This window comes from Artemia sp. Qi Xiang Cuo, chromosome 2 (assembly GCF_049724085.1).
Source record: "Artemia sp. Qi Xiang Cuo chromosome 2, ASM4972408v1, whole genome shotgun sequence".
Taxonomy (NCBI): Eukaryota; Metazoa; Arthropoda; class Branchiopoda; order Anostraca; family Artemiidae; genus Artemia; species Artemia sp. Qi Xiang Cuo.
Window position 1 is genome coordinate 87,594,935 of NC_142795.1, and position 20,693 is coordinate 87,615,627.

A 20,693-nucleotide genomic window follows, 5' to 3' on the forward strand; every position below is an offset into this window, starting at 1 on the left:
CAGAGATCCCTGAAAAGCAGTCTTCGGTACTTTTGTATTGCGTATTCCTACTCATCATTTTATTTCTAAGATGTCGCGTAGTTTCACGCTAAATTGCAAAAGTCAGAGAAAAACTAAAGTTCTGTTTTACGTGGAAGACAATGTTGCAAGTCTTGCTTTGTAACTGTAATAGTTACAGTTGCTGCAAACCTTACGGGTCTTTGCACCGTAAGTCTGATTTCAGTTTTCAATCCTTATGCCCAGAACTCACGTTGCTTAAAGGGGCTTTTGTCTTTTTTTTATTTCGGCAAAATCACAACATTGTACAGCATATATCCGACAGCTGTAGAAGGACAAAATTTGACTCAGTCTAAAGGCCACTTTTTAGCCATTGTGTGTCCCGGGCTTTAGGATGTAGCCTACGACATACGGGAATAGATATAATGTATCCACTTGTAATAGCTTATTTCAGTTTTTAGTAAGAAGCAAGGAGATGTCATATCCGGTAGTCAATCTATCGTACCGTTCAGCCTGGTATTTAAAATATAGGCTAGTTTGTTAACATGTACGAGATTACGAAGGAAAACGACAACAGTGACATTCATTATTTGCATGGCGCATTTATATGAAGCTATATGGTTTTCTAATTGAGTATTCAAAATCGTATTCAAGATTATCAATAGTTAATTTTTTTTTTTTTTGTGTTTGATTTTTAAAGAGGCATACGCAAGTTGAGCGTCTTCGGGCCAATACCCCTCCCCCAAACCTGCATATTTTTTGTTTGTAATTATTCCTGTAGGTTTCAGTAGGTTTTCTTACATTCTACTGTTTTTCCGAGTTCTTTTTTGAATGTTAGCTTCTCCCCCTCCGAAAGAATTTACAACATATGTGATCGTATCCTTGTTCATATAAATTATTAGAAGAAAAACATCAAGTTGCTTAGAATTATTGTTGGAAATATGTAGGAAATATAGTTTTTAAAGAATATTGTATTGCAGCTTTAGCGGATAACACCTATCGTTGTTGTTTTCTATTAGTGTCTTTGTTCCATCAGTATTTTTTTCTGGCTGTTAGTTTATTCTAGTCTCTTTGTTTTGTTTTTTTACTGTTTAGTTCTAGTGGTACATTTGTTATAATTATTGTATTTTTTAAGGTCTGCCATTAATCATCTGATAAAAACTTTTGTTTTATGTTTTGTTTTGGTATAAAATGACCATCTAATATTTTTCAGTGTCGTATCTTCAAAATTTTGACCTTTTTGCTCTGCAATGGTCACACTTGCTTTTACCACATATCCACATACCAGACACACCACATACCAGACAGATTCGCTTTTAAGTACTAATTTGCTTTTACTTTTCTTTTTAGCTTCTTTGGGTAGATATCAAATTCAACAGTATGTGTTGCATTTATTACCAGCTTTCACAGCTGGTGTGCACATGCTATCCCAGACAACCGTTGGAGCCTCACCTGATCACAAGTAAGTCATCGTCAACTTTTAATCAGCATGAATCACTTGATCAGCATTTAATGACCTGATCATAAGTAAGTCATCGTCAACTTTTAATCAGCCTGAATCACCTGATCAGCATTTAATCACCTGATCACAAGTAAGTCGTCGTCAACTTTTAATCAACCTGAATCACCTGATCAGCATTTAATCACCTGATCACAAGTAAGTCATCGTCAACTTTTAATCAGCCTGAATCACCTGATCAGTATTTAATCACCTGATCACAAGTAAGTCATCGTCAACTTTTCATCAGCATGAATCACCTGATCAGCATTTAATGACCTGATCATAAGTAAGTCATCGTCAACTTTTAATCAGCCTGAATCACCTGATCAGCATTTAATCACCTGATCAGCATTTAATCACCTGATCACAAGTAAGTCATCGTCAACTTTTCATCAGCATGAATCACCTGATCAGCATTTAATCACCTGATCATAAGTAAGTCATCGTCAACTTTTAATCAGTCTAAATCACCTGATCAGCATTTAATCACCTGATCATAAGTAAGTCATCGTCAACTCTTAATCAGCATGGATCACAAGTTTTCAAGTTTCTGGAAGGGGTAGGGCTGATAATCGAAATGGATCAAATCCCAGTATGCCATAGGACCATAATTCACGTGTTTTACGGAATAATTTTTAAAGGACGTTCAGTCAAACCAATTGGTTTTTAATTTCACACCAACTGTTTTTCATGGTTTTTAATTTTGCTCTATATTCTTTTAACAGATTATTAATTTTTGGTGCTAGTAGAGTTGACCTTTTGAATTTGCCAACGCCCCCGTACCAAACAGGTTTTTCTGGTAGGTAAACATTTCTACAGGTCATTACACCTTTGCCAAGAGATTAAACCAGTATTGTCCATAACTTAATTTACGTAGGTTAAACTTCCGGTGGTTAAGAAAGCGTAACGAGTAATTAAAGTATGAGAAATGGGATGCTATAATTAGAATGGTTTTAAGTTGAAAATTGTGACGTAAAAATAACTCAGTTATTTGCTTGCGTGTCTAGGAATTCCTATGTTATTTGCTTGCCTGTATTTTGTGTTAAATAAGTAGTTTTTGTATCTTTTAAAAGAGCTTTAAGGGGTTTGAGAGACTCAGTTGCCTGATTCCGTGTGGTTTTTCTTTACTTAGTGCTCATTAAAAACGAAGTTTTGTTTTAAAAAAATAGTTTTTTTTTATTTTAAAAGAGATTTATGGGGTTTGAGAGACTCTGTTGACTGATTCCGTGTGGTTTTTCTTTACTTAGTGCTCATTAAAAACGAAGTTTCTGTTTTAAATAAGTAGTTTTTTGCGTGTATTGGAATTCCCATGTTATTTGCTTGCGTGTATGTGAATTCACATGTTATTTTCTTGCAGGTATAGGAATTCCCAGTTTATTTGCTTGCATGTATAGTAATTCCCATGTTATTTGCTAGCATGTATAGGAATTCCAATGTTATTTGCTTGCGTGTATAGGAATCCCCATGTTATTTGCCTGCGTGTATAGGAATTCCCATGTTATTTGCTTGCTTGTATATGAATTCCCATGTTATTTGCTTGCGTGTATAGGAATTCCCATGTTATTTTCTTTCCTTTATTTTGTTGTAAATAAGTAGTTTTTGTATCTTTTAAAAGAGCTTTAAGGGGTTTGAGAGACTCAGTTGCCTGATTCCGTGTGGTTTTTCTTTACTTAGTGCTCATTAAAAACGAAGTTTTTTTTTAAATAATTAGTTTTTTTATATGTTAAAATAGATTTAAGGGGTTTTAGAGACTCTGTTGCCTGATTCCGTGTGGTTTTTCTTTACTTAGTGCGCATTAAAAACGAAGTTTTTGTTTTAAATAAGTAGTTTTTTGCGTGTATAGGAATCCCCTTGTTATTTGCTTGCGTGTATAGGAATTCCCATGTTATTTGCTTGCGTGTATAGGAATTCCCATGTTATTTGCTTGCATGTATAAGAATTCCCATGTTATTTGCTTGCGTGTATAGGAATTCCCATGTTATTTGCTTGCGTGTATAGGAATTCCCATGTTATTTGCTTGCGTGTATAGGAATTCCCGTGTTATTTGCTTGTTTGTATAGGAATTCCCATGTTATTTGCTTGCGTGTATAGGAATTCCCATGTTTATTTGCTTGCATGTATAGGAATTCCCACGTTATTTGCTTGCGTGTATAGGAATTCCCATGTTTTTTTCTTGCGTGTATAGGAATTCCCAATGCTATTCCAGGACCTTATATTCCTTCCTATGCTATTATAAGGGCTTTTCCGTGTGGTTTTTCTTTACTTGGTACCCATTAAAAACAAAATTTTTGTGTTAAATAAGTAGTTCCTATATCTTTTAAAAGAGCTTTTCGGGGTTTGAGAGACTCGATTGCCTGATTCCGTGTGGTTTTTTTTTTATGAGTTCCATTTAAATAAGTAGTTTCTGTGTTAAAAAGGTTGTTTTTGTATATTAAAAAATAGCCTAAATGTGTTTGAGAAACTAAGTTTCCTGATTCCATTTGTGGGTTATTTAAATTTTTAGGATCAAAAAAGAAGTTTCTGTTGTTAATAAGTAGTTTTTTGCGTGTATAGGAATCCACTTGTTATTTGCTTGCATGTATGGGAATTACCAAGTTATTTGCTTGCATGTATAGGAATTTCCATGTTATTTGCTTGCGTGTATAGGAATTACCAAGTTATTTTCTTGCATGTATAGGAATTCCCATGTTATTTGCTTTCGTGTATAGGAATTCCCAGGTTATTTGCTTGCGTGCATAGGAATTCCCCTTTTATTTGCTTGCTTGTATAGGAATTCCCTTGTTATTTGCTTGCGTGTATAGGAATTCCCATGTTATTTGCTTGCGTGTATAGGAATTCCCACGTTATTTGCTTGCATGCATAGGAATTCCCATGTTATTTGCTTGCGTGTATAGGAATTCCAAATGCTATTCCAGGACCTTATGTTCCTTCCTATGCTATTATAAAGGCTTTTCCGTTTGGTTTTTCTTTACTTGGTACCCATTAAAAACAAAATTTTTGTGTTAAATAAGTAGTTATTATATCTTTTAAAAGAGCTTTTCAGGGTTTGAGAGACTCGATTGCCTGATTCCGTGTGGTTTTTCTTTACTTGGTGCCCATTAAAAACACAATTTTTGTGTTAAATAAGTAGTTTTTTGTATCTTTTAAAAGAGCTTTAAGGGGTTTGAGAGACTCAGTTGCCTGATTCCGTGTGGTTTTTCTTTACTTAGTGCTCATTAAAAAAGAAGTTTTTGTGTTAAATAAGCAGTTTTTGTATATTTTAAAATAGCTTTAAGGGGTTTGAGAGACTCAGTTGCTTGATTCCGTGTGGTTTTTCTTTACTTGGTGCCCATTAAAAACAAAATTTTTTGTTAAATAAGTAGTTCTTGCATCTTTTAAAAGAGCTTTACGGGGTTTGAGACACTCTGTTGCCTGATTCCGTTTGGTTTTTCTTTACTTAGTGCTCATTAAAAACGAAATTTTTGGGTTAAATAAGTAGTTCTTGTATCTTTTAAAAGAGCTTTACGGGATTTGAGAGACTCAGTTGACTGAGTCCGTGTGGTTTTTCTTTACTTTATGCCCATTAAAAACGAAATTTTTGTGTTAAATAAGTAGTTTGTGTATCTTTTAAAAGAGCTCTAAGGGGTTTGACGGACCCAATTGACTGATTCCGAGTGGTTTTTCTTTAATTAGTGCTGATTAAAAACGAAGTTTGTGTTTTAGATTAGTAGTGTTTTGTATCTTTTAAAATAGCTTTAAAGGGTTTGAGAGACTCAGTTGCTTGATTCCGTGTGGTTTTTCTTTACTTAGTGCTCATTAAAAACGAAGTTTTTGTGTTATTATTTGAGAAGTTAACTTTAGTATTTTATGGTTTTATGTGCCTGAAATCATGAATTAGAATATTTAATTACCTGTTTAGGGTTTTCAGACCTAGGTTTTTTAGATTTTCGTGTGTGTTTGACTCGTGGGGTTTATTATTTGAGAAGTTAACTTAAGTATTTTGTAGTTTTACGTGCCTGAAGTAATGAATTAGATTATTTAATTAGCAGTTTAGGGTTTTCAGACCTAGTTTTTTTAGATTTTATTGGGTGTTCGTTTCCTGGAGTTTATTATTTGAGAAGTTAACTTTAGTATTTCATGGTTCTTTCTTGAATTAACCTCCTGGATAAACAAAAAGACATTTCGTTCAAGAAATAATGAAAAAATTCTAAGTAAGTAACAAAATCTTTCTTGAAGTTTCCTCTTGGATACACAATGCAGAAAATTCATTTAGGAAATTATGAAAAAATTTGTAAGTAAGTAACAAACTCTTTCCTGAAATAACCTCTTGGATACACAATGCAGAAAATTCATTTAAGAAACTATGAAAAAAAATGTAAGTAAGTAAGTAACAAATTCTTTCTTGAAGTCACTTCTTGGATACACAATACAGAAATTTAATTAAAGAAACTATGAAAAAACTGTAAGTAAGTAGCAAATTCTTTCTTGAATTCAACTGTTGGATAAACAAAAAGACATTTCGTTCAAGAAATTAGGACAAAATTCTAAGTAAGTAACAAACTCTTTATTGTCTTCACGACTTACATACACGATGTAAAAATGTAATTCAAGAAATTATGAAAAAATTCTCAGTAAGTAACAATTTCTTTCTTGAAGTCAACTCTTGGATACACAATACGGAAATTTCATTCAAGAAATTATGAAAATATTTGTAAGTAAGTAACAAACTCTTTATTGATTTCATCTCTTGGATATACAATACAGATACTTCATTCTATAAATTATGAAAAAATCGCAAGTAAGTAACAAACTCTTTATTGTTTTCACCTCTTGGGTATACAATGCGGATATTTCATTCAATAAATTATAAAAAAATTGTAAGCAAGTAACAAACTCTTTCCTGAAGTCACGTCTTGGATACACAATGCAGAAACTTCATTTAAGAAACTATGAAAAAATTGTAAATAGGTAAGTAACAAATTCTTTCTTGAAGTCACCTCTTGTATACACAATGCAGAAATTTCATTAAAGAAATTATGAAAAAATTGTAAGTAAGTAGCAAATTCCTGCTTGAATTCACTTGATGGATAAACAAAAAGATATTTCGTTCAAGAAATTATTACAAAATTCAAAGTAAGTAACAAACTTTTTCTTGAAGTTACCTCTTGGATACACAATGCAGAAATTTCATTTGAGAAATTATCAAAAATTGTAATTAAGTATCAAATTCTTTCTTGAATTCACCTCTTGTGTAAATAAAAAAGACATTTCATTCAAGAAATTACGACAAAATTCTAAGTAAGTAACAAACTCTTTCTTGAAGTTACCTCAAGGATGGACAATGCAGAAATTTCATTTAAGAAATTATGAAAAAAAATTGTAAGCAAGTAACAAACTCTTTCATGAAGTCATCTCGTCGACACACAATGCAGAAATTTCATTAAAGAAATTATGAAAAAATTGTAAGTAAGTAGCAAATTCTTTCTTGAATTCATCTGCTGGATAAACAAAAAGACATTTCATTCAATTTCATTCAAGAAATTATGACAAAATCTAAGTAAGCAACAAACTCTTTCTTGAAGTTACCTCATAGATACACAATGCAGAAGTTTCATTTAAGAAATTATCAAAAAATTGTAAGTAAGTAGCAAATTCTTTCTTGAATTCACCACCTGCGTAAATAAAAAAGACATTTCATTCAAGAAATTACGACAAAATTCTAAGTAAATAACAAACTCTTTCTTGAAGTTACCTCATGGATACACAATGCAAAAATTTTATTTAAGAAATTATGAAAAAAAATTGTAAGCAAGTAACAAACTCTTTCATGAAGTCACCTCGTGGAGACACAATGCAGAAATTTCATTAAAGAAAATATGAAAAAATTGTAAGTAAGTAGCAAATTCTTTCTTGAATTCACCTGCTGGATAAACAAAGACATTTCATTCAAGAAATTATGACCAAATTCCAAGTAAGTAACAAACACATTATTGTTTTCACGACTTAGATACACGATGTAGAAATTTAATTCAAGAAATTATGAAAAAATTCTCAGTAAGTAACAATTTCTTTCTTGAAGTCAACTCTTGGATACACAATAAAGAAATTTCATTCAATAAATTATGAAAAAATTGTAAGCAAGTAACAAACTCTTTCCTGAAGTCACCTCTTGGATACACAATGCAGAAACTTCATTTAAGAAATTATAAAAAATTGTAAGTAAGTAGCAAATTCTTTTTTGAATTCGCCTCTTAGATAAACAAAAAAAGTCATTTCGTTTCAGAAACTATGACAAAATTCCAAGTAAGTAACAAACTCATTATTGGTTTCACGACTTAGATACACGATGTAGAAATTTAATTCAATAAATTATGAAAAAATTCTCAGTAAGTAACAATTTCTATCTTGAAGTCAACTCTTGGATACACAATACGGAAATTTCCTACAATAAATTATGAAAAAATTGTAAGCAAGTAACAAACTCTTTCCTGAAGTCACCTCTTGGATAAACAATGCAGAAACTTCATTTAAGAAATTATAAAAAATTGTAAGTAAGTAGCAATTTCTTTCTTAAATTCGCCTCATTGATAAACAAAAAAAAGTCATTTCATTCATGGAACTATAAAACAATTCTAAAGAAGAAACAAATCTCTTCTTGAAGTTACTTCAGGGGTGCACAGCACAGAAATTTCATTAAAGAAATTATAGAAAATTGCTATTATGTAGCAAATTCTTTCTTGAATTCGCATACTAGATAAATAAAAAATACATTTCATTCAAGAAATTATGACAAAATTCTAAGTAAGTAACAAACTGTTTCCTGAATCCTCCTCCTGAATGCACAATACAGATATTTCATTTAAGAGATTACGAAAAAATTGTAAGCAAGTAACAAACTCTTTCTTGAATACACCTCCTGGATACACAATGCAGAAATTTCATTAAAGAAATTATGAGAAAATTGTAAGTAAGTAGACATTTTTTTTTGAATTCACCTGCTGGATAAACAAAAAGACATTTCGTTCAAGAAATTATGAGACAATTCCAAGTAAGTAACAGACTCTTTATTGATTTCACGACTTAGATATACGATGTAGAAATTAAATTCAAGCAATTATAAAAAAAGGAAAGTAAGTAACAAACTCTTTATTTATTTCACCTCTTGGATACAAAAAAAGACATTTCATTCAAGAAATTATGACAAAATTCTAAGTAAGTATAAAACTCATTCTTGAATTCGCCGTTTACATGCACAATACAGAAATTTCATTCTATGGGAATGACCTCTACACGTGATTAAACACGTTTTGAAACTACATGCTATTTGCTTGCCTTTCCTTGACACCTTTCCAAACGAGCGGGGATTCCCCACTGGTTCCTACACATTGCAAAAAAGTGACAAGCACGAAAACTCCACGTTTTCAACCAGACTGGTTTTTGACACGACACACAAACAGAGTTATAGTGAGAGAGATATCCAAAAAGTTGGGTTAATCTAGGTTCACTTAGAGTGGCGCGCCACGTTTTGAAACTACATGCTATTTGCTTGCCTTTCCTTGGCACCTTTCCAAACGAGCGGGGATTCCCACTGGTTCCTACACATTGCAAAAAGTGACCAGCACGAAAACTCCACGTTTTCAACCAGACTGGTTTTGACACGACACACAAACAGAGTCATAGTGAGAGAGATATCCAAAAAGTTGGGTTAATCTAGGTTCACTTAGAGTGGCGCGCCACTCTAAGTGAACCTAGATTAACCCAACTTTTGGATATCTCTCTCACTATGACTCTGTTTGTGTGTCGTGTCAAAAACCAGTCTGGTTGAAAACGTGGAGTTTTCGTGCTGGTCACTTTTTGCAATGTGTAGGAACCAGTGGGGAATCCCCACTCGTTTGGAAAGGTGCCAAGGAAAGGCAAGCAAATAGCATGTAGTTTCAAAACGTGTTTAATCACGTGTAGAGGTTCCCATAAAATGAAATTTCTGTATTGTGTATGTAAACGGCGAATTCAAGAATGAGTTTTTTACTTACTTAGAATTTCGTCATACTTTCTTGAATGAAATGTCTTTTTTTGTATTCAAGAGGTGAAATCAATAAAGAGTTTTTTACTTACTTTCCTTTTTTATAATTTCTTGAATTAAATTTCTACATCGTATATCTAAGTCGTGAAAACAATAAAGAGTTTGTTACTTACTTGGAATTTTCTCATAATTTCTTGAACGAAATGTCTTTTTGTTTATCCAGCAGGTGAATTCAAAAAAAAAATTTGCACTTACTTACAATTTTCTCATAATTTATTTAAGGAAATTTCTGCTTTGTGTTTCCAGGAGGGGTATTTAAGAAAGAGTTTGTTACTTACTTATAATTTTTTCGTAATTTCTTAAATGAAATATCTGTATTGTGCATTCAGGAGGAGGATTCAGGAAATAGTTGTTTACTTACTTAGAATTTTGTCATAATTTCTTGAATTAAATGTCTATTTTATTTATCCGGTAGGCGTATTCAAGAAAGAATTTGCTACTTACTTACAATTTTTGATAATTTTTTAAATGAAATTTCTGCATTGTGTATCCATGAGGTAACTTCAAGAAAGGATTTTTACTTATTTAGAATTTTGTCATAATTTCTTGAATGAAATGACTTTTTTGTTTATTCAAGAGGTGAATTCAAGAAAAAATTTGCTACTTACATACAATTTTGATAATTTCTTAAATGAAGTTTCTGCATTGTGTATCCAAGAGGTGACTTAAGGAAAGAGTTTGTTACTTGCTTACAATTTTTTCATAATTTATTGAATGAAATTTCCGCATTGTGTATCCAAGAATTAACTTTAAGAAAGAAATTGTTACTTACTGAGAATTTATTCATAATTTATTGAATTAAATTTCTACATCATGTATCTAGGTCGTGAAAACAATAATTATTTTGTTACATTCTTGGAATTTTGTCGTAATTTCTTGAAGGAAATGTGATTTTTTTGTTTATCTAAGAGGCGAATTCAAGAAAGAATTTGCTACTTAGTTACACTTTTTGATAATTTCTTAAATGAAGTTTCTGCATTATGTATCCAAGAGGTGACTTCAGGAAAGAGTTTGTTACTTGCTTACAATTTTTTTATAATTTATTGAATGAAATTTCCGTATTGTGTATCCAAGAGTTGACTTTAAGAAAGAAATTGTTACTTACTGAGAATTTTTTCATAATTTCTTGAATTAAATTTCTACATCGTGTATCTAATTCGTGAAAACAATAATGAGTTTGTTACTTACTTGAAATTTTGTCATAATTTCTTGAACGAAATGTCTTTTTGTTTATCCAGCAGGTGAATTCAAGAAAGAATTTGCTACTTACTTACAATTTTTTCATAATTTCTTTAATGAAATTTCTGCATTGTGTATCCACGAGGTGACTTCATGAAAGAGTTTGTTACTTGCTTACAATTTTTTTTCATAATTTCTTAAATGAAACTTCTGCATTGTGTATCCATGAGGTAACTTCAAGAAAGAGTTTGTTTCTTACTTAGAATTTTGTCATAAGTTCTTGAATGAAATTGAATGAAATGTCTTTTTGTTTATCCAGCAGATGAATTCAAGAAAGAATTTGCTACTTAATTACAATTTTTTCATAATTTCTTTAATGAAATTTCTGCATTGTGTATCCACGAGATGACTTCATGAAAGAGTTTGTTACTTGCTTACAATTTTTTTCATAATTTCTCAAATGAAATTTCTGTATTGTGTATCCAAGAGGTAACTTCAAGAAAGAGTTTGTTACTTACTTAGAATTTTGTCGTAATTTCTTGAATGAAATGTCTTTTTTATTTACCCAAGAGGCGAATTCAAGAAAGAATTTGCTACTTACTTACAATTTTTGATAATTTCTTAAATGAAATTTCTGCATTGTTTATCCAAGAGGTAACTTCAAGAAAGAGTTTGTTACTTACTTAGAATTTTGTCATAATTTCTTGAACGAAATGTCTTTTTGTTTATCCATCAGGTGAATTCAAGAACGAATTTGCTACTTACTTACAATTTTTTCATAATTTCTTTAATGAAATTTCTTCATTGTGTATACAAAAGTTGAATTCAAGAAAGAATTTATTACTTACTTATTTACATTTTTTTTATACTTTCTTAAACGAAGTTTCTGGCATTGTGTATCCAAGATGTGACTTCAGGAAAGAGTTTGTTACTTGCTTACAATTTTTTCATAATTTATTGAATGAAATATCCGCATTGTATACCCAAGAGGTGAAAACAATAAAGAGTTTGTTACTTACTTGCGATTTTTTCATAATTTATTGAATGAAATATCTGTATTGTATATCCAAGAGGTGAAATCAATAAAGAGTTTGTTACTTACTTACAAATATTTTAATAATTTCTTGAATGAAATTTCCGTATTGTGTATCCAAGAATTGACTTCGAGAGAGAAATTGTTACTTACTGAGAATGTTTTCATAATTTCTTGAATTACATTTCTACGTCGTGTATCTAAGTCGTGAAAACAATAAATAGTTTGTTACTTACTTGGAATTTTTTCATTATTTCTTGAACGAAATATCTTTTTGTTTATCCAGCAGGTGAATTCAGGAAAGAATTTGCTACTTACTTACAATTTTTTCATAGTTTCTTTAATGAAATTTCTGTATTGTGTATCCAAGAAGTGACTTCAGGAAAGAATTTGTTACTTACTTACTTACAATTTTTTTCATAGTTTCTTAAATGAAGTTTCTGCATTGTGTATCCAGGAGGTGACTTCAGGAAAGAGTTTGTTACTTGCTTACAATTTTTTTCATAATTTCTTAAATGAAATTTCTGCACTGTGTATCCAAGAGGTAACTTCAAGAAAGAGTTTGTTACTTACTTAGAATTTTGTCATACTTTCTTGAACGAAATGTCTTTGTTTATCCAGCAGGTGAATTCAAGAAAGAACCATGAAATACTAAAGTTAACTTCTCAAATTATAAACTCCAGGAAACAAACACCCAAGAAAATCTAAAAAACCTAGGTCTCAAAACCCTAAACTGATAATTAACTATTCTAATTCATGATTTCAGGCACGTAAAACCACAAAATACTAAAGTTAACTTCTCAAATAATAAACCCCACGAGTCAAACACACACGAAAATCTAAAAAACCTAGGTCTGAAAACCCTAAACAGCTAATTAACTATTCTAATTCATGATTTCAGGCACATAAAACCATAAAATACTAAAGTTAACTTCTCAAATAATAACACAAAAACTTCGTTTTTAATGAGCACTAAGTAAAGAAAAACCACACGGAATCAAGCATCTGAGTCTCTCAAACCCCTTAAAGCTATTTTAAAAGATACAAAAAACTACTTATCTAACACAAAAACTTCGTTTTTAATGAGCACTAAGTAAAGAAAAACAACACGGAATCAGGCAACTGAGTCTCTAAAACCCCTTAAAGCTCTTTTAAAAGATACAAAAACTACTTATTTAACACAAAAATTTCGTTTTTAATGGGCACCAACTAAAGAAAAACCACACGGAATCAGACAACCGAGTCTCTCGAACTACTTAAAGCTCTTTTAAAAGATACAATAACTACTTATTTAACAAAAAAATTTCATTTTTAATGAGCACTAATTAAAGCAAAACCAAACGGAATCAGGCAACAGAGTTTCTCAAACCCCGTAAAGCTATTTTAAAATATGAAATAACTAATTATTTAACAAAAATTTGTTTTTTTAATGGGCACCAAGTAAAGAAAAACCACATGGAATCAAGCAACTGAGTCTCTCAAACCCCTTAAAGCTATTTTTAAAGATACAACAACTGCTTATTTAACACAAAAACTTCGTTTTTAATGAGCACTAAGTAGAGAAAAACCACACGGAATCAAGCAACCGAGTCTCTCAAACCCCGTAAAGCTCTTTTAAAAGATATAAGAACTACTTATTTAATACAAAAATTTAGTTTTTAATGAGAAATAAGTAAAGAAAAACCAAACGGAATCAGGCAACAGAGTGTCTCAAACCCAGTAAGCTCTTTTAAAAGAAACAAGAACTACTTATTTAACACAAAAATTGTGTTTTTAATGGGCACCAAGTAAATAAAAACCACACGGAATCAGGCAATCGAGTCTCTAAAACCCCGTAAATCTCTTTTAAAAGATATAAGAACTACTTATTTAACACAAAAATTTTTTTTTTAATGGGTACCAAGTAAAGAAAAACCACACGGAAAAGCCCTTATAATAGCATAGGAAGGAACATAAGGTCCTGGAATAGCATTGGGAATTCCTATACACGCAAGCAAATAACATGGGAATTCCTATACACGCAAGCAAATAACGTGGGAATTCCAATACAAGCAAGCAAATAACATGGGAATTCCTATACAAGCAAGAAAATATCCTGGAAATTCCTATACAAGCAAGCAAATAACATGGGAATTCCTATACAAGCAAGAACATAACAGGGGAATTCCTATACACGCAAGCAAATAACATGGGAATTCCTATACACGCAAGCAAATAACATAGGAATTCCTATACATGCAAGCAAATAACCTGGGAATTCCTATACACGCAAGCAAATAACATGGGAATTTCTATACACGCAAGCAAATAATATGGGAATTCCTATACACGCAAAAAACTACTTATTTAAAACAAAAACTTCGTTTTTAATGATCAGTAAGTAAAGAAAAACCACACGGAATCAGGCAACAGAGTCTCTCAAACCCCTTAAAGCTCTTTTAACAGATACAAAAACTACTTATTTAAAACAAAACTTCGTTTTTAATGGGCACCAAGTAAAGAAAAACCACACGGAATCAGGGTATCGAGTCTCTCAAACCCCGTAAAGCTCTTTTAAAAGATATAAGAACTACTTATTTAACACAAAAATTTTGTTTTTAATGGGTACCAAGTAAAGAAAAACCACACAGAAAACCCCTTATAATAGCATAGGAAGGAACATAAGGTCCTGGAATATCATTGGGAATTCCTTTACACGCAAGCATAAAACATGGGAATTCCTATACACACAAGCAAATAACAAGTGAATACCTATACAAGCAAGCACATAACATGAGAATTCCTATACACTCAATCCAATAACCTGGGAATTCCTATACAAGCAAGCAAATAACATTGGAATTCCTTTACACGCAATCAAAAAACAAGTTAATTCATATACATGAAAGCACTTAACAAGGTAATTACTATACACGCAAGGAAATAACATGGGAATTCCTATACACGCAAGCAAATAACAAGGTGATTCCTATACACGCAAAAAAATACCTATTTAAAACAGAAACTTAGTTTTTGATGATAACTAATTGAATAACACACAAACGGAATCAGGAAACTTAGTCTCTCAAACACCATTAGTCTCTTTTAAAAGATACAAAACAACTTATTTTACACAGAACATAAGTTTTTAATGGGACCTCCGTAGAGAAAAACAACACAGAATCAGGCAATCGAGTCTCTCAAACCCTGAAAACCTCTTTTAAAAGATATAAGAACTACTTATTTAACACAAAAATTTTGTTTTTAATTGGTACCAAGTAAAGAAAAACCACACGGAAAAGCCTTTATAATAGCATAGGAAGGAACATAAGGTCCTGGAATAGCATTGGGAATTCCTTTACACGCAAGCAAAAAACATGGGAATTCCTATACACGCAAGCAAATAAAGTGGGAATTCCTATACATGCAAGCAAATAACATGGGAATTCCTATACACGCAAGCAAATAACTTGGGAATTCCTATACACACAAGCAAATAACAAGTTAATTCCTAAAAACGCAAGCAAATACCCTGTCACTACCGATACAAGCAAGCAAATAACATGGGAATTCCTATACACGCAATTCATTGATTAATTAATTAATTAAAAAATGATTAATTTTCATTCAAGAACATTTCGCATATATTTGTATATTGCAGTGCCAAGTTCAGAGTTTATTTTCAATAATGTTAGACTACGCACTGGCAGTTCATCTCTTGTCTTGCGAGTCAATTAGCATCCAAGTCAATTACTTATCCAAACATTTATATTCTCCAAGGCTTAATTTTAACTTGTCTGTTAATAATAATGCCGTAGCTAAAAATCATTTTCCTAAATGGCTCAAATGACTCTCCGTGATTGAAGGTATAACGAGTTGTATCTACGCCATGGGCATAGGAAAAATATCTCAAAGGCTATTCTCTCCATCCCCCTGGCTTTTCTGTTCACTCTATCCCCCGAAGAAAAAATTCAAAAATTCTACGTGTTTTTGTAAAAATCTTGGAAAAATCTTAAAGTAATCCTCGTAGTTTCCATTTGTGTATTTATGTTAATACTGTTATAATTAAATTGAGCCGTAAGAATACAAATTTTTAAGAACTCTGGACATCAAATGACTACAAAGCTTTGATGAAATTTCATCTCAAGGATAATGATTTGCATAATCGGATTAGAGCTAGACTGTTCATGCAGCAAATCCTATTCTTCTTGCAACATCATTAGCAGAAGGCGCATAACCATCTCTACAATTAAAAAATTTGAAATGAATCAAGATATTTATTTCTGTTTTTCGTAAATACACCTAACTTCTGTTTTTTCCAGACCTACTTCTATAGCCGTCTCTTGTGTCCAGTACATTGTCCTACGCAGTTCCTTATATTTATCTCTCTCATCCCACCTCTTTGCATCCGGTCCAATTAAAGAGCTTATCACATAACCAAGGAATGGATACATTTGTCCATTTAATTATAGAAGGTTCAAGTTCTTATTACGCAGATGATGATGATTAACTGCCAACAATGCGGTGAAAATGCTTCTACGAACAGTTAAATTATGTAGTGCTTTATTTTTGGAGTTAATCGCATCTGGTCTTGCTGATGCTATATAATTGTGCCCCAAAACATACCTCTGTGCGTCCGGTATTAACAGAGGAGGCTATCACGTAACCCCTTGGAGTGAGTAATGAGTTTGTGCGCTTCTCGGAGCATTTACAGGCACTCTTTACCTGCTTTTACACTGAAAAAGATGACCAACTGACAATCACGTGGCAAAAATGTGTTTGAAACTAATCTAATTATCTAGCATCTTATAAAAAATGGTTGCATTCGATTGTATGTAGTCTTATATATTAGGGCATTCGAAGACACCTAAGTGCAGCCCGGCTTAACAAATGAGCCTTCACGTGTAATTTTGAAATGAATAATAAACAATCAGTCCACGAATTTATAGAAATATTATTTTTGTTTTTAAACAGATGAAAATGATCAGCTGCCAGCTACATGATGAGAATATTGTGGGTTATTAGTGTTCGGATACTTTGTGTAATTGAAGGCAAAACTTATCAAACAGTGCTCACAGTAATCTACCTGTTGCAGGCTAAAAAATACACTTCAAGTAAGTGAAGCTACGAACTTGAACTGTTCGTTAAGAAACAGAACAGTTGCCCCATCTTAGAATGCCGATAATTGACTCGGAAAACTAGAGATGGACTCCCAGTGTGTAGTCTCAAATTATTGAAAATAAACTCTGAATTTGGCATTGCAATATATAAATATATGCGAAATATCAAAGCTCTGATGTTACACAACAGAAAAACAATTTCACTACTGAGGAATGTTTGTTAGCAGGGCCGGATTTAAAGCTTAGACGCTTTTAGACCCAAGCGTTTTTTCACTCCGTTTTCGCGAGATTTTTGGGGATAGTGGAAGCACTGACAGAACGCAACTGATGAGCCAAAAGTATTGAAAAAGAGAGGTAATACCGAACTCTTAACTGGCATTCTCGGGAGGCATGAAGCAGTTTATAAGATGCCACAGAATTCCAGTGTTGTTTTAAGATAATTTTTCTGTGGATAGGCAGCGCGGCGGCGGACTGCACCTGGCACTTTGACGATAAATCACATGAATCCAGTTTTGTCAAGAAAGAAATCACTCAGTGATAATTTATTGCGCCCCCTGACACTTTGCGCCCCTAGGCCCGAGCCTAGTGGGCCTTTTGGTAAATCCTGGCATGTTTGTTAGTTTACTTTGTGGCAGTATTTGTGTAAATTAAGAACCTCTTTAATTGACATCAACAACAAGCTATAAGATAAGCTCTGCAACAAATTTAACGCATAATTTTTAAGCTCTGATAATGTAAATTAAGCTCTGAAAATGTAATAACGTATATTCTTTCATTATTATACTAGCAAGCGAGCCAGAAGACAGGAATAAAAAAAAATTAAACAAACTGCTTGTACTCTCACGTAAGTGCAGATGAAAGAATATTTTCTCTCCTAACACAAAATTTTGAGTCTCCTCAACCCCCTCCCTGAAAAAACAAGACTTTTTTTTTATTTTAGATCGATCCCTTAGGTACCCATTGCATAGCCTCACATGGCAGAGATGAAGATTAGTGATTGGTTAAGAATTACCGGCATAGAGGTGAAAAAGGCTCACATTATTTTTTCAAACGATTTAATTACCTTGTGCTTCAAAATGGAAAACATTAGCATGTCTTTTATATGTTCGTGCTAGCGAAACAACCTCTTTGGAGCCAAGGTGTCTTTTAGACATCCTCTTTAAATGACTAATCAGTGCAAACATTTCTACATTGGTACCCAGAATCTCTTCAATATTCCCGCAAATGGAGCTCATCAGCTGCCAACAAATTGGAAAAATGGAAAACATTAGCATGTCTTTTATATGTTCGTGCTAGCAAAACAACCTCTTTGGAGCCAAGGTGTCTTGTAGACATCCTCTTTAAATGACTAATCAGTGCAAACATTTCTACATTGGCTCCCAGAATCTCTTCAATTTTCCCGCAAATGGAGCTCATCAGCTGCCAACAAATTGGAAAAATGGAAAACATTAGCATGTCTTTTATATGTTCGTGCTAGCGAAACAGCCTCTTTGGAGCCAAGGTGTCTTGTAGACATCCTCTTTAAATGACTAATCAGTGCAAACATTTCTACATTGGCTCCCAGAATCTCTTCAATTTTCCCGCAAAGGGAGCTCATCAGCTACCAACAAATTGGAAAAATTGGAAAACATTAGCATGTCTTTTATATGTTCGTGCTAGCGAAACAACCTCTTTGGAGCCAGGGTGTCTTGTAGACATCCTCTTTAAATGACTAATCAGTGCAAACATTTCTACATTGGCTCCCAGAATCTCTTCAATTTTCCCACAAATGGAGCTCATCAGCTGCCAACAAATTGGCAAGAAGTCTTTCAGAAACAATAAAACTATATATAGTACTTCATAATGGCAAATGATCACGTCCAGTCCTACTTAGTTCTAATATATTTGTGCTACTAATTCCACCTCTCAGCTTCCGTATCTACGATGGGGCCTTGTAGACAATTAAATAGAAACTAGCAAGTCTTTTCAACTGAAAATAGGGAGTAAAATTAAAACTAAAAACGAAGAGAAATTATTCCATATATGAGGGGGGCTGCCCCTTCTTCAACCCTCGTTTTTCACGCTAAAATTTGAGTTTTCGTCACATTTTTTCAAGAAAGTCTGTTCAATCACAAGGTCCATTGAATTTAATCGGAAGTGTTTTAAGAACTTTAAGATTCTAGCGTAAAGAGCGAAGGATGAAAAAGTTAACGCAGCCATCTCAATTAAAGACTGAAGTTTGAATGCTTTGAACCATCATATTTCTTTCCATTTATTAATATACTAACTTCGTATCCCTTTTTATTCTAGTTGGAGTTGAGAACTACCAACCATAGGACAGGAGTACTTTTTCCAACGATGAATATATAATACTTCATAATGGCAAACATTCTTATGCAATAGTCTAGAATTCATAATCTAACAAAATGGAAATGGATGAAAAGTTTTTGCATGCTTTTATAATAACCTTAATGAATAAAATAGTGGCCCCTTTTTAGTGTAAATCTTACAGGTGTCCTGCTAAAGTGCCATTGCAGTCACTTGGCTGATAATGAGTATTGGCATTAGCTTCTGGCCGTGGCAACTAATGAATTGCTTTGTTCCTGAATAGCTAATTCCTTGGATTTAATTGAAGCAGAAGCACCTCAAAATAAATTGGGGCACATAATTTTATTAGGGGGGGGATATTTTTCAAAAAGGTAGATAAAAGTTGTACTATGCTGCCTTACGGCATAACATAATTTTTGACATTTTCACATAACACAAACACTAGATAAAAGAATAGAGCTGGGATTTTCTGAAGGAGAAGAATTCTTTCCTCGTATTTATAGAAGCTTTACGTCTCCTTTTACAAAGGTGGAAGCTGACCAGGTGCCAACCACGTGGCAAGAATGTTTTTACAAACAATTAAGTTACATAGTAGGTTAATATGGTAAACAATCACAGATAAAGGTGCATGCACTGATTATATGTCAATAGTCTAAAATTCACTTTCAAAAAGTTTAATTAAAGGCTGGTTACTAATGTCTTTCCATGTCTTTATAAAGACCCTGATAATTGAAATGTATATTCTTATTTAATCTGAACTTGGTGGGCGTGGTGATGTGGGGAAAGTATTTCTAAGCATCATCCAACTTTTTTTTTCTTGGAATTTGTAGGAAGTGGTCATCAAGCCTGATTACTTCAAAATAATGATAAAAACCACGATTCAGTTTCTGATGCTCTTGTTCATCTTATGTTGCTTCAGCTCGCTTCAGCATCTCGCTCCTTATTCCGCTTCAGCTTGAGATCCAGTATCGATGCCAATTTTGCATATTCTAGAAAAAATTAGATAGACATGTCAATCAATAATCCGGATGTATTATTTATTTCATCCTTATATTATACCCGTACAATTTCTTTTCATCTATTTTGGAGAAAATTTCAGGTGAAACTCACATAACTGAAAAATTTACTCCTGGATACAGTCATAACCATTGGCAACAATTTTAGGGGGTAGGTATTTTCCCCATAGGCCTCCCCTCACCTTAAATTTTATGGAGTTGGTGCCACTAGCCACACTTGTATTTTTATTTATTAGAAAGAGCTTTTGACCAATAATACAGCTACGTGGTATCTATCGTCGTTTTATTCGCTCCGAAAAATTACATTGATTGCCGGCTGTGGAGCCCACTAACATGCTTAGCTTTTGAAAGACATGAGAGTAAGGCAAAGCTTTCCGAATAAGCAGATAGAATGTTGTTTTTTTTCAAATTTTTGGTACGTGGAAATTAAACCACTTCAGGTAGATTTCAGGTAGAAGAGATTATGATATTCCAAGGGTATGGTGTGGGGTAAAATTGTCAG

The 20,693-nt window shown here is 32.7% G+C and overlaps 1 protein-coding gene across 5 annotated transcripts in view; it reads left to right on the top strand.

Annotated features, from left to right (window-relative positions):
* LOC148955750 (organic cation transporter protein-like) overlaps positions 1-20,693 on the top strand; it is a 147,152-nt gene that overhangs the window by 74,682 nt on the left and 51,777 nt on the right. For all 5 annotated transcript variants that reach the window (XM_089104074.1, XM_089104048.1, XM_089104057.1 and 2 more), the window contains one exon: positions 1,348-1,459. In XM_089104074.1, coding sequence (XP_088960200.1) covers positions 1,419-1,459 — 41 coding nt within the window. In that variant the 5' untranslated portion in view covers positions 1,348-1,418. The remainder of the gene's footprint in view (positions 1-1,347; positions 1,460-20,693) is intronic.